Source organism: Pseudonaja textilis, chromosome 13, assembly GCF_049901715.1.
Source record: "Pseudonaja textilis isolate UNSWEBS1 chromosome 13, rPseTex1.2, whole genome shotgun sequence".
NCBI lineage: Eukaryota > Metazoa > Chordata > Lepidosauria > Squamata > Elapidae > Pseudonaja > Pseudonaja textilis.
In genome coordinates this window covers 12,150,996-12,165,463 of record NC_142002.1, presented here as the reverse complement: position 1 = coordinate 12,165,463, position 14,468 = coordinate 12,150,996, and the positions used below count along the sequence as shown (strand labels likewise).

The window sequence follows — 14,468 nt, the reverse complement described above, 5'->3', positions numbered from 1 at the left end:
ACAGTGCTTTACAGCCCTCTCTAAGTGGTTTACAGAGTCAGCCTATTTCCCCCCAACAATCTGGGTCCTCATTTTACTGACCTTGGAAGGATGGAAGGCTGAGTCGACCTTGAGCTGTTCAGAATTGAGCTGCTGGTGGTTGGCGGAGTTATCCTGCAGTACTGCATTCTAACTACTGAACCACCACAGCTCTTCCTTCCTTCCTTCCTTCCTTCCTTCCTTCCTTCCTTCCTTCCTTCCTTCCTTCCTTCCTTCCTTCCTTCCCTTCGCATTTAGCAATAGCACTTAGAATTATAGCGCTTCACAGTGCTTTACAGCCCTCTCTTAAATGGTTTACAGAGTCAGCATATTGCCCCCAACAATCTGGGCCCCCATTTTACCAACCTAGTCATAAGTCACTTTTTTTCAGTGACATCATAACTTTGAACGGTCACTAAATTAACTGTTGCAAGACAAGAGCTATCTGTAGTCTGTTTTCATTGTCAAATGTTTCTTAACAACGTTTTTGTAAGAAAGCCCCTTCCCACAGTTTTTTTTCCAATGGAAAGATTAGCACAGAAATGAGAAACAGTTAATATAAACAATCTGCTTTATCCATCTTCAGCTTTAGAATAACTGCATAACAGGCACCGACATCTTCAAGTCTGTTATATGGGCTCTTCTGATTTGCTTTGACAGAAGGTTGATATCGCTCCATTGTTTTAAGTATATCCTTGCAAATTATTTTTAGGAATTGAGAATACTGTAGTTTTTTAATAATGTTGTGTAGGGAGTTTGACTGCTGTCTGATTTGTTCCGGTATATTGAGATGAAAATAAAATAGCATTTTTTTTCACCCCCCCAGGGCAGTTTTTATTCCAAGTTGTAGAAATCCCTCCCATGTTCACATGTATTACGTATTGGAAAGGAAAGTTTTGCATTCAGACAATATTTATATTACTTGCAATTTTTGGATGCTGTATATTTGCATTTGCCTTAAATGTTATTCTATTCTTAATAGCATTTACTAGGTTGCTGTTGCTATAAAATTGAATCTGCTTGCTTTATTCCCTCTCTCTTCCCAAAATTTATTGGGTAAGGAAATTATTGCAGAAGTGTTTTCCATTCTAACAGGTAATCTCTTGGGTTGAATTTTTCCACGCTCCTGGCTTTAATTCAGATGGCTAGAGTAGAATACAAATCAAAGGTAATACAAAAAGTCTGCCACATTGGCTTCTATGAAATATAAATGGCTTGTACTCAATGGGAAAAAAGCTTTCTGGAGAATGTACTTTATTAAACAGGCACATAACAACAGCAAGCGTAGTAATGATGTAACATTACTCAAGAAAAATAAGCACTCAAGAAAAATAAGTATCAAAATGGTATATGAATATCTATACAGATAAAAAAACTATTGAATGTATTTTCACACTTAATTTTATTAAGATAAATGGATAAAATTAAAATTAAAAGAAGGATGCCGTTTGGAGGATTTTTTAAAAAAAATAAAAAATAAAAAAGCAGTTTCCAAATAATTAAACAGATTGCTGGCCAGTCGAAAGAATTTTTTTTGTTTCAAACGTTAAAAACTGGCATAAAAAAGTGTCCTTGACTTACGACCCCAACTGAGTCTAAAATTTATGTTACTAAGGGAGACATTTGTTAAGGTGAGTTTTGCCTCATTTTGCGACTTTTCTTGCCACATTTGTTAAGTGAATCACCGGAGTGGTTAAATTAGGCACATGGTTGTTAAGTGAACCTCACTTTCTCATTAGCTTAGCTCATCAGCAGGTCACAAAAGGGAATCACAAATTAAGTGAATAAAAATGGTAATTACATCTAGGATCTAATCTGCTTCCATCCTGGTCAGTGCAACCAAATGTTTCATTGAGTAGATGTCTATGTTACAATAAATCTTGATCTTGTCCCCATGAATAAACCCAGTGGATTGTCTGGTTCTCAAATTGTGCTCAGTAATAAACTCTCCTCTATAGACCACAGAAATCAGATATACACGATTTATTAAGCCAAGTCCAAAATGGCATATTAACCAACTTTTGAAAGAAAAGAGAAGATCTTGCAGAGAAGCACTGTGGGTTCATTTCCTTGGCTAGTTATCAGTGAAAAGTGAAGTGTGTATTATGGTTTGCAGCAGTGGTGGGGTTCAAATTTTTTTTACTACCTGTTCTGTGGGCGTGGCTTAATGTCGAAGGACACTGCAAAGTCTCCATTCCCTCCCCACCCTACTAACCTGCTTTCCAGCTCCGTTCTCCTGTGCAGGCCAACCAAAGAAGACCCAGCCAATCAGTTGGGACTCTGGAGGCAGAGAAGAGATGTGGGCAGGGCCAGTCAGAGGCGGTATTTGCTGGTTCTCCAAACTACTCAAAATTTCTGCTACCGGTTCTCCAGAATTAGTCAGAACCTGCTGAATACCACCTCTGGTTTGCAGAGGTGTATGTCTTCAGTAAAGGAGAAAATACTTAATTTATTTACTAGCTTCATAGCAATAGCAGTAGCATTTAGGCTTATATACTGCTGCATAGCACTTTTATAGCACTCTCTGGGTGGGTTACAATGTCAGCATTATTTGTGTAGTGCCCCAACAATCTTGATCCTCATTTTACCGACCTGAGAAGGATGGAAGCCTGAGTCAACCTTGAGTCCCATCAGGATCGAACTCCAGGCTGTGGGCAGAGTGTTGCCATGAGAAATGTACTGGATTTGTCTTGAGTGGTCCAGACTCTCTTCTCTCTTCTGAATCTGTAACACACTGCCTTGCATTCTTTTACAGACAACAGCAGAACAGTTACAAGAGGCTTACTTCCTGCCTGAATTTGTACTTTCCCCACAAGGAAGTTTTTTAGAAGACACTGCAGGAGAGCAGTTCCTTACTTACCGCTTTGATGATCAGGTCGGTATGCTGAATACAAAACAAGGGCGATCCTTTCATTCATTATTGGGCATGTCTCCGCTTGTTGTCCGTGGAGATTCTCAGTCATCCAGGTTGTGGTTGTCCCGGGGTGGTTTTTTCAAGAGGCAACTGGAGTTTCTCTTTTTTCTTTGAAGATGTTTTGCTTTTCATCAGTGGTGGGATTCAAATATTTTTACTACCAGTTCTGTGGGCGTGGCTTGGTGGGCATGGCAGGGGAAGGTTACTGCAAAATCCCATTCCCTCCCCACCCTGCTAACCTGCTTTCCAGCTCCATTCTCCTGTGCAGGGCAACCAAAGAAGACCCAGCCGGTCAGCTGGGACTCAGGAGGCAGAGAATCGATGGGGCGGGGCCGTTCAGAGGCAGTAATTGCAGGTTTTCTGAACTACTAAAAATTTCCACTACCGGTTCTCCAGAACTGGTCAGAACCTGCTGAATACCACCTCTGCTTCTCATCCAAGAAACTTCTTCAGCTCTGACTTCCATTCCCCACCATCCAGTTCGAACTGAAGAAGCTTCTTGGATGAGAAGTGAAACGTCTTCTTGGAAAAAACCAGAAAGTCCAGTTGCCTCTTGAAAAAAAAGCACCTTTGGGTCTCTGCTTGTTGGTGTGATGGGCTGGTGCTGTGTTGGTTGTCTCTGTGTCTAAGCCAAGACCATTTCAGGTAGTCCTCATTTAGCAATTGTTTCGTTTAGGGACAGTGGTGAAAAGAACAACTCTATGTCCATGCCTCACATTGAGGACTGTAAAGCAAAGGGGAGCTGAAGTAAGATCTTAAGCAGAGTTGAAATTTCACTTAGTAACTGCTTCACTCAGTGACTGAGTTGCAGGCCCCAATTGTGGTTGCTAAATGAGGACTCTCTGTATAGAGTAATGGGAAACTACAGAAAGTAAAATGACATCCCAGTTAAATCAACTAGTTAAATCAACCAGAACAAGAGGTCATCTCAGTCCGCATAAATGGATCAAATTAAGAATCTGTGAGCAGAAGGCAGCCATACTTGACCTGGAGCATAATCCATTATGTTCTCCTTTTCATGCCCCGCAGAAATAGTGCAAAGTGAGAAAGTGTGTGCTAGAAAGCCTTGTCCACTTGAGAATGTCACTGAATTGTGTTCTGTGTTAACTACAGGTAGTCCTCGACTTAAAACAGTTCATTTAGTGACCGTTCAAAGTTATAACGCCTGTCAGCTTTGGAAGCCATATTGAGACCAGATCTCCCACGCTGCCACATTTTGAGCCTAGGAAAGTGGGTGGGTGGGGGATTTCTTGGAGTGTATGTAGTCAGACATAATAACATCCTTTTTCTAATTCAAGGTCATGTTATTTAGCACATAAGTGAGCGGAAGTTTCAAGTTGGGACAGATGGTGATTGGGGCAAATGATGTGATGATGGGTGCAGGGCATAGATTTGTAGTTTTTACTTATTGCAAGGAAGCCTGGAACTTTCAGATTCGGGATTCCCCAGTTGTGCCAGTTTATTATCCAAAATAAAAAGAACTTTTGAGAAGATGTCTGTCTCGGAGTTATTGGTTGGAGTGGAGGTTCAGGTACTTGGCCAAAGAAAAAAGAACGTATTACCATTTATGGTGGAATTGCAAAGAAGCCCAAAAGTTTTGGCAAAAAATACAGAAATGGTTACAAGAAATATGTAGGATTAAAATAGAATATAGACCAGAGTTTTTTCTGTTAGGAATAAATGTGGAGAAATATGACAAGGATATTACACATTTAATAATTCATATAATCACAGCCACCTGACTGGTTTATGCACAACATTGGAAAGGTAAAGAAACTCCAAGTGAGTTTGAAATAATTGGGAAAATTTGGAAGTGTGCAGAAAGGGACAAATTGACAAAGGATTTAAAAAATAAGGATGAATTGGATTATTACAAAGTATGGGATAAATTTTATGGTTGGTTAGAAAAAAGAAAGGATCAAGACTATAAGAAATGATTAAATGTGTGTATGTATGTATGTATGTATGTATGTATGTATGTATATGTATATGCATGTATGTATATGTATATGTATAGTATATATATATGTATGTTGTGTGTGTGTGTTATATATATATATATATATATATATATATATATATATATATATATATATATATATATATATATTCTGTCTCACCTTTCTTCTTTCTCAAAAGATGAAAGAGTACAAACTCACACAAACACAGGCAGGCAAGCTGGCTCGGACTTCACAGAGTTAATTCTTTGGAATTGATAACGTCCTTGGCATTCCAACACACTCTGCCTGCCAAGTCTGAACTGATAACAAGTAAAAAGCTACTTCCAGAAAATTACAAGGCAGACCATAAAATCATTCACAAAGAAAACCTGAAGCAAGATTAAACTTTGTCCCGTACAAAGTTCCAGCCGACAACACACCTACTTTTGTCCCCTGTGGGGTGTGGCTCAATGACTCAGCTCACTCTCTGACCCTCCCATGCCTCCTACGTTGCTGCTCACGTTTCTCCCTACGACGCTGCCTAGGATCAAGCCAACACTCTCCCTCTTGACTCCCTGTCAGGGGCTGCTCCGATATGCCTTCCTCCTGATTAATCTCAGGCTGTTCCTCTCGGTTGTCTGATGGAACCTGAGGCATTATCAGGGAGGAAGGCATTGCCAGAGAGGAAGGTCCTGGGGAGGAAGGCATTCCCAGTTCCTCCTCCTCATCTTCCAGGTCCTCTTCCTCTAACAGCACAGGCTCGGGAATCGGAGCCACACAACATACATACATACATACATATTATATAGAATGTAAACATGTATTATTTTTATATGTGATTTAACAATATAAGACAAAAACATGGGTTAGAGGATTGTTCTGTGTTCAATGTTTTTAATGTTTTTGTTTATGTTTGCTTGTTCAATAAAATTTAAAAAGTATTAAAAAAATAATTCAGGTACTTGGCAACAGGCTCATATTTATGGCGGTTGTCTTGTCCCGGGGGTCCCGGGATCTCCTTTTGTGACCTTCTGACAAGCAAAGTCAATAGAGAAGTCAGATTCACTTAATAACCATATGACTAATTTAAAAACTGCAGTGATTCACTTAACAAATGAGGCAAGAAAGGTCGTAAAATGGGCCAAAGGTCACTTAACACATTTCTCACTTAACAACATAAATTTTGGGCTCAATTCTGGTCGTACATTGAGGACTACCTGTACTGCATAAAAATGCCCTTCTATAAAGAGGTGACTCAGATTAGTTTTGGTCTGGGCTCATTCATAACTCCTTTCCATTCCATTTCCACATTCATCTGTGAGTGCTTGGGGTTGAATCAAAGTTCTGCATACTTTGATGATGAAGTGAGTAACATAATGTGTTTTAGGCACAATTTGGCATGTTTTTAAAAGCCAGAAAAAATTCAACCCCATTTGTAGAGAATGGCAAGAATAACTGTTTTCTCAAACATATGTTAATTCAGGAAGTGGTTTCCTTTGAAATGAAAATCAAATTGTCTTCAGTAGCCATCCAAATACTTTTACAAAGGAATTTCTTATAATCACCTTCCACAAATCATAGTGCTGCGTAAGAGACAGAAACACTGCAAACTTAACTCTCATATTTTATTTTATTTTTTAAAATGGAACATTTATAATAGTCACAAAGCCATCTTAGAGAAATCCCTAAATATAGTCAACTCGCTATAATTTGCAGCCATGGAATGCCTCACTTTCCATGTATTTAATTTTTTCCCCCAGTACTGGTTTATTTTGTCCTCGATGAATTTTATTAAACAGTAAAATTACAAAGGGAGTTACTAATGGATAAAGCAGGGACTTTGGAAAATAGCAAACCATGTTTCTTAATTAGACCAGCAATGCATATTCCAGAAGCTATAGATGATTGTGCTAAATGTGGAGTAGAGATATAATGGCAAAGAAAATAGCCACATAAGAACCTCTGTTAATTTTGGCAAACGATCTAAAGTTAACCTGGGAAGTGTGTCTCAGGCTGTGGACATTTGTTTCTAACAGGAGGCCTCCCCCAAATATGTTGATCTCTGCATGAAATTGACAGGAATTGTACATGGACACTTAAAGCACAGAGTTAGCACAGTGTGAGTAATGCAAAGATTTAAAGGCCTCCCCAATCTGCTAAATGGTAAATGGTTTCCTTTCTCCCTGCCCAGCCAGCCTGGCTCCAGGTAAACTCTGCTCATGGCAACGATTCTTTCCCTCAAGCATAGTCTGATATGTGAGAATGATGACCATGTTAGATTGCAATTGTGGGGTCCTTGGTACTCTGGGGTTTTTCTTGCAGATGTTCCATGCAAGTACACCAATGACGTTACCTGGTTGGGTAATGAAACGTCTCCAAGAAAACATCCAGGCTCAGAGAGCACTTAAGTCTCCACAGTTCAACCCTAGCTACAAATATTCTTTTCTATCAGTAGATTATAATTTTCAGAAGTGGCCAAAATGGCTATCTATAACCATCTCTGTGGCATTTCCGGTGGACCTTTTTCATTTGGGCCAATCACTTAAGATTTGAATGACTCCTCTGATGCAACCGTTCAATGCCAAATGAAATCCCAGGTCCTCCTTGGTTCTACCAGCCAACCCATCCTAGCAGATGGGACTTGGGGCATCCGTCTTCTGCCTGACCAGAGAGGTAGAGGAGATTCTTATCAGAAAGAGTCCCATAAGTAAACCAGCCCCAAACCTTGATGGGTTTCAAAGGCGGCAACCAACACCTTGAATTGCAACCAGTAGCTTATCTGTAAAAGAGGTGATATTTCTTATTGCTTTTTTTTTTAATGGTCGTAATGGGGGTTAGACTGGTGTGTGAATCCAACCTTGATTATATTCAGAGGAGAGCTCCTGAAAAATCACTGGGACCTAAAACCTTTTCAGGATCCAACTGGCTTATTTCAATGTGTCAGATTTGATTTAGTGAACATGTAGGGTGTGATGTGACCTTTGGCAGTGACCTTATCCCTGAGAAACTTGCTGCCTGAGAAAATAAAATTAAACAAAAGAATAAAATTAAATAAATAAACACGATTTGCAGTGAAGAAAGACCACAGCTCATCTTTTTACCCTTGCCTGCCCACATGGTTTCCCTGTAGCCTTTGCTTGCTGCTTTCTGTTTTTGCAACACAAATATTTGTTTCTTTTCTCCTACAATAGTAAGTTACATTATCCCCAAACCATGGTTTTCTTCTGAAGATAGAATGAAGGACTACTTCTATCTATGTAATCTGGTCATTCATTGCTGAGCTGGCATGTAATCCTGTTAAAAAGAATGTTACTGCTGCTTGCATGTTTTTTTTTCCAAACGTGTATCTTAAAAGACTTACTGTTAGATTGAAATAGAGACAAGTAAAATATTAATAGGAACAGCCTGGAGTCTGTTCGACTGTAGCAACGCTGCACATGGATTCATATTCTGCACTCATAGTTCATTATATTCAGCTTTGGCCTGGCAGAAGCATGCTTATATTTCCCCTGAATTGCCCCCAAAGTATCTCTTCAACCCTTGATTCATACTTGCACTGTAGCGGTTAGTATATTTCTAGCTTTATTGAAGTGACATTATTTGTAGTGTGTGCTAGCAAGGGTTGGATATTTTCTGAGAAATGTGTTTTAAGTTCTTGGCTGCAAAACTTGCTTTGTTCATTTTGGATCCATTTGTTTTTGGCACCCCAAAACCATGCTCTGTCAATTATACACAATTACTGGAATTTGTGCACATTAAGCAACATAGTAATGCATCAAATATGGTCCAGGATTGGTGGCTAAAATTCTGACAGATTGCTGTAGTTGAAATTTAACATGTCCAAAAATCGATTTCCCTGTGTGATATTTGAACATTTTTGCCTCTTAGACAGCCCTGATCAAGCCCCCCAAATATCTTACTGTTTATCCTGGATAATCCCAAAAACTATGCCTATGTTTAGGCTGGCTGTTGGGCAGCCAAAGGGGTTATCTGTATTTTGCTACAAGTAATGAACATTGCCTTTTTTTGAAACATCATATTTTTTAATTTTTTGCTTCTGCCCTTCTAAGTTGCTCAAGAAAAACAGTTATTTTTCCCAAATATTAGTAGTGTTGGATAACTTACATACTGTTGTTTTTTCTCCCAACATTCAAGATACTGCTTCCAAGTACTAAAATCATTCCAGATGACAGACCACCAACAGTGGACATAAGTACGATTATGGGACTAATATGGTCATCTCCTTGGTTCTGTTTCTTAACTAAGATCTAGGACAGCCTCTCCTAGCTTGATACCATCCAGCTGTGTTACATTTCAGCTCTCATTGTGCCTGATTCTTAGTCACTTTGGCTATGGGCGCTAAAAGATTTGGAAGATGAAAGGCCAAATGAATGCACGATTTATTTCATTTTGAAAAGAAACAGCGCCGAATGAGAAGTCCCAAGTAGAGTGGAGAAAGATCCTCTAGCAAGACAAGTGAGAATGGTCGCTCACTTTCCACGTTCGGTCCATCATTTTAATTTCTTCCTATCTCTGCAGATAAGCAGTTTCCTGGCAGTCGACAGCTCTGATTATCTGTATGGGAAAGTTGGATGGGGAGTACCCATTTAATGGGGAAGGTGTACAGATTTCTGAGTTCTTCCCACACTTTTTAGTGCATTGCATCAAAATTGTATTACAGTACGGGTCAAGAATTGTTTCTCCACTGGTTGTCTTTTCTCTGTTTTTTGTTTTCTGATCCATCCTCCATTCCTTTGTCTCTTTTTTTTTCCCTCAGGACATTCTCCAATTTTTCACTGTGCTCTCATTAGTTTATCTCCAGCATCTATCTTCTAACCTTCACATTTGATGCATTTTTCTTTAGGACTTGCCTCTTAATTCCTCAAAGCCAACTTTCAGCTTTTGAAGAGAAATTCCATGTCTCCTAAGCTTTTCTATCCTTTCTGCAAAGATATCAACACATCACATTTGGGACTCGTAACCCTTGTATCTGTGCAACCCTTTCAGTTTAAAGGACTTAAGCAACAGAGACTGGATGAAAAGTATCTAGCAACTTTGAGGATCAAAAAGGTTTGGAAGTGTAGCATTTCACTTTTTTAGTTTACTTTATTGTCATTGCACCTCGTACAACGAAATCAAACACCATCTTCAGTGCACATCATGACCATGAAAATAAATACAAATACACATCCTTCACCCTCCACACATTGAACCGAAAATCCGACACCACACCAACACTGCACTATAGAGTAGAGTTCAAAAGAGCTACTGCCCTGGGATAGAAGCTGTTTTTCAGCCTATTTGTGCTTGTTTTTAATATTCTTGTGACAACTTAGGGATAATCCTCCACTTACGACCACAACTGAGCCCAAAATTTATGTTGCTAAGCGAGACTTTCATTAAGTGAGTTTGTCCCATTTTACAACCTTTGTTGCCACAGTTGCTAAGTGAATCACTGCAGTTGTTAATTGAGTAACGTGGTTGTTAAAAGAATCCCCATTGACTTCGCTTGTTGGAAGATCAAAAAAGGTGATAGACCCCAGGACACTGCAACTGTCATAAATGTGAGTCATAAACCATCATAAATGTGAGTCAGTTGCCAAGCAACCAAATGTAAATCACACTGCAATGCTCCTAAATTTGAAAAATGGTCATAAGTCAGTTTTTTCAGTGCCGTTGTAACTTCAAGGTCACTAAATGAACCATTGAAAGTTGAGGACTACCTGTACTAACAATAAGAAAATACATTTTTATTACCTTTGGCTTTATTGGCTCTCAATTTGCATAAAAAGACCCATTAAGGGTCCAGTGTAAAATGTGTACTAGCAGAGCACATTAGCATATGAAGATCTATTCTCATTTAATGTGGATGTATTATTGTGTTCAGTTGAGTTGACTTCAAAATAAGCTTGTGTAGAATTGCAATGTTAGCCTGTGACAGTGTTAAAAACTGTGGGGTTGTTTTCAGATTAAATATACACAGGCATACTGTGCAAATCTTTCATTTTTAGATGACAGCAATGGAGAAGATCCAGTTTAAATTACGCCTTTAAAAGTGCTATTGATTTTAATGCTCACTTTGGTTGGTGATTTATATCCTGCCTTTAAACTAAAAAGAATGCAAAGCAATTTTTAAAAAGATGCATTTGTAGGATTTTGTTAGGCAATGGCAGAGTGTGCCACTTTTCCATTTAGTTTTTTTTGTTTTGCCTGATTCTTAATCTGGAGTAAATAAAATATAAATGGAAATAATTTTTAAGTGGCTCTTCCTGTCTCCTTTTGTTTGTTTGGTTTTAAAATCTGCTTATTTTCTTTACACTATGACAAAAATGTTAAAAACAATGTGAACAGATGAATAGGGGAGATTAGTTCTTTTAATTGGTTGCAATGTGGTTTTGATTTGTTGGCAGTGCTGGTGGAATAAGAGGACCAGAAAATTTGTGCTTCTAAGTCAGTCTTATGTCATAGGCACTGTAACATAAATCAAGCCCTGGTGTTTTTGCTTAAAAAATCAGAGTGGCTTTCCCTCCCTTTCTTTCTTTCTTTCTTTCTTTTTACTTTTTCGTAACTTTATGGGTGAGGTGAGCTTCCCAGTTGGCTGCGTTTCTGTTAACCACTTGTGGGCAGTGTGATTCACCCACACATTAGTGATGGAAGCAGTTTTGGAGATGTCTAAGTAACTTGGTGGCGAAGTTAAAGCACCCCTGTTGGGGATGGCTGCTTCTACTTGTGCACTTAACTAAAAAGAGAACCAGTTTATAGTGTGAGCTATGCAAGTAGAATCAGCCCTCACCGACATGAACATGATTCACTGGGAGCATGCAGATTTGTTTCAAATCTGGGTGTTTGCAACCACGTGCAAAATGGAGACTCGTATAGAGGAAGAGTAGTTGACTGGGTTCCTTTAGGTCAAACTCGATTTCATTGAGGGCTGCATCAGGGTTGTGTTTGACCTTGGAGGGTGGGGTGTGGCCAGAATGGCCACGGCCCAGTGGTGGCATTCAATTTTTTTTTACTACTGGGTTGGTGGGCGTGGCTTGGTGGGTGTGGTGTGGCTTGGTGGGCGTGGCAGGGGAAGGATACTGCAAAATCCCCATTCCCTCCCCACGCCTGGGAGAAGGATACTATAAAATCTCCATTCCCTCCCCACCCCACTAACCTGCTCTCTAGCTCCATTCTCCTGTGCAGGGCAACAAAATCAGCTGGGATTCGGGAGGCAGAGAATAGATGGGGACAGGGCCAGTCACAAATGGTATTTGCCAGTTCTCCAAACTACTCAAAATTTCCGCTACCAGTTCTCCAGAACTGGTCAGAACCTGCTGAATACCACCTCTGGCGGGGCCATCTCAACATCGCTCATCAAGGCTCTGTTTTTGGCCGCAACGGCCTCCTGCAGCCCTCTGCCAATGAAAACAGAGCCCCCACAAACTCTGTTTTCACTGGCAGAGGTACCATGGGGCCAGTCCTTCACTGTTTCCAGGATGGTCCCATGGGCCAGATCTAAGCATCCCATGGGCTGGATCCAACTCACAAGCCTTGTGTTTGACACGCCTGCTTAAGTGTTCTGTGTGCTGTGCCTCACAATAGGAACATCTTGACCTGTCCCCAAGTTGGCATTTGGAGCCAGCAGGAATTTTGTTCCTCCTGCTGACAAACAGCTGGTTTTGCTGCCAAAGCTGCCTCCTTGGCGGCACGCTTCCCAGTTATGAACTGGAGCTACTAGGAATGACTCAAGATGCCTCTTGGATGACCATGGACCTACCTGAAAAGAGGACCTAGGAGGTAACAATTCTAGGTGGGAGTGATTGAAGAGCCGAGTCTCCATCCTTTTCTTTTCCACTGTCTGCTTTTTAAGAATGCCTGGATTTTAACTGTACAACTGTTGTGAATGCTCCAACAGTGGGCCAAATCAGGACACTTTTTGGAGAAAGGTGTTATAATTTTCATGAAATCCTGCTCTTAAACCAGTCCCAAACTCTATAAAATGCAATCAGAAAAGGATATCAAGTTAATATACATAATACATGGGGCACCAACCTTTCTGTCTTATAAACCCTGGCTGGCCATTTCAGAGGCTCTTCACAGTGCATGCAACAATTATCTAGGCAATTTTGGGGGGGGCGGGTGTCAGAAGCACGAAGTGCTTCCATGGTGAAAGGATTTGATATTACTGTTGCTCAGAGGATGCCCAGTTGGGGATTCCTTTCATACCCCCATGAAGTTCCTCACCCAAGTGGTACCCATTAATCTACTCACAGTTGCCTGCTTTTGAACTGCTGGATCAGCAGGAGCTGGAGCATGTGACAGGAGCTCATCCCACCCCGCAGCAGTGACGGATCCCAAATGCAAGCCTGCTGATTAGCAGCTCGATGTTCTAACCTTGTGAGCCACCATGCCCTTCCATCTTGGCCATGTATAACCATGGTTTTTTCTTGATAGATGTGTCAATAGTGAAAGATGGACACATGTTCCCAAATAACACCAGGGCATGCACCAAGAGAGCCCTGATGGAGCTGAGATCCTCAGCAGGTGTCCATTACATGTTTGAAAATGTGTGTCAGCTCCCTGTAGGGTACATGAGTTTTTGGGAAGAAGCTTTATTGTAACCACAGCAAATACAATTACTGAATGAAGTGTGACAGCAGCTTTAAGTCTGCTCTCATTTCAAATAATATGTAAGAACCCTGTCACTTTTAATAATTTTTTTCCAGCATAGTTAGTGGAATTTAAAAAAAAAACAGTTCTCAGAAAAGCAAGGCTTCTGATGTTACAGTTTGTTTTGGCTCTAAAGAGAGATCTTAATATAACAGAATCCCTATAAAAATTCATCATCTAATTTTTCTGAAACAGTCTCAGTCTTGCAAGGAATTGATTTTCTCTCTCTGTTTTTGACTAACAAAGGAAAATGTCAGTGGCCACAGAGAAAAAAACCTCCTTTATTCTTGTATTGAGGACCTATATACTGCACGAGCCAGAAAGAGGGCTGTGAAAATATCTACAGACCCCTCACATCCTGGACATAAACTGTTTCAACTCCTTCCCTCAAAACGACACTATAGAGCACTGCACACCAGAACAACTAGACACAAGGACAGTTTTTCCCTGAACACCATCACTCTGCTAAACAACTAATTCCCACAACACTGTCCAACTATCTAGTAAGGCTGTATTCTATTATTCTTTTCATCTTTCCTATTACTTATCTCCTTATCATCTTCTGACTATAACTTTGTTGCTTGTATCTTACAATTTATATATTGTATCCTAGCATGATTTATGTTGATTGTTTATTTAGTATCCTATGACTATCACTAAGGCTTGTACCTTATGATTTATGATGATTGTATTTTATATTTGATCATGATTTATCACATACTGCTTGTATGTACACTTGAGAGCTTACCCACCAGAGACAAATTCCTTGTGTGTCCAATCACACTTGGCCAATAAAGAATTCTATTCTATTCTATTCTATTCTATTCTATTCTATTCTATTCTATTCTATTCTACTTGACTCTGTATTCTGTTCTGTTCAACTTCTATTGTACTCTATTCTACTCTACTCTACTCTACTCTACTCTACTCTATATTCTCTT

The 14,468-nt window shown here is 39.8% G+C and overlaps 1 protein-coding gene across 1 annotated transcript in view; it reads left to right on the top strand.

The window, feature by feature from the left end:
• The window catches only part of ADAMTSL3 (ADAMTS like 3), a 191,411-nt gene that overhangs the window by 40,592 nt on the left and 136,351 nt on the right, over nt 1-14,468 (top strand). Inside the window, 1 exon segment of the mRNA XM_087941393.1 lies at nt 2,774-2,893. Coding sequence (XP_087797519.1) covers nt 2,774-2,893 — 120 coding nt within the window.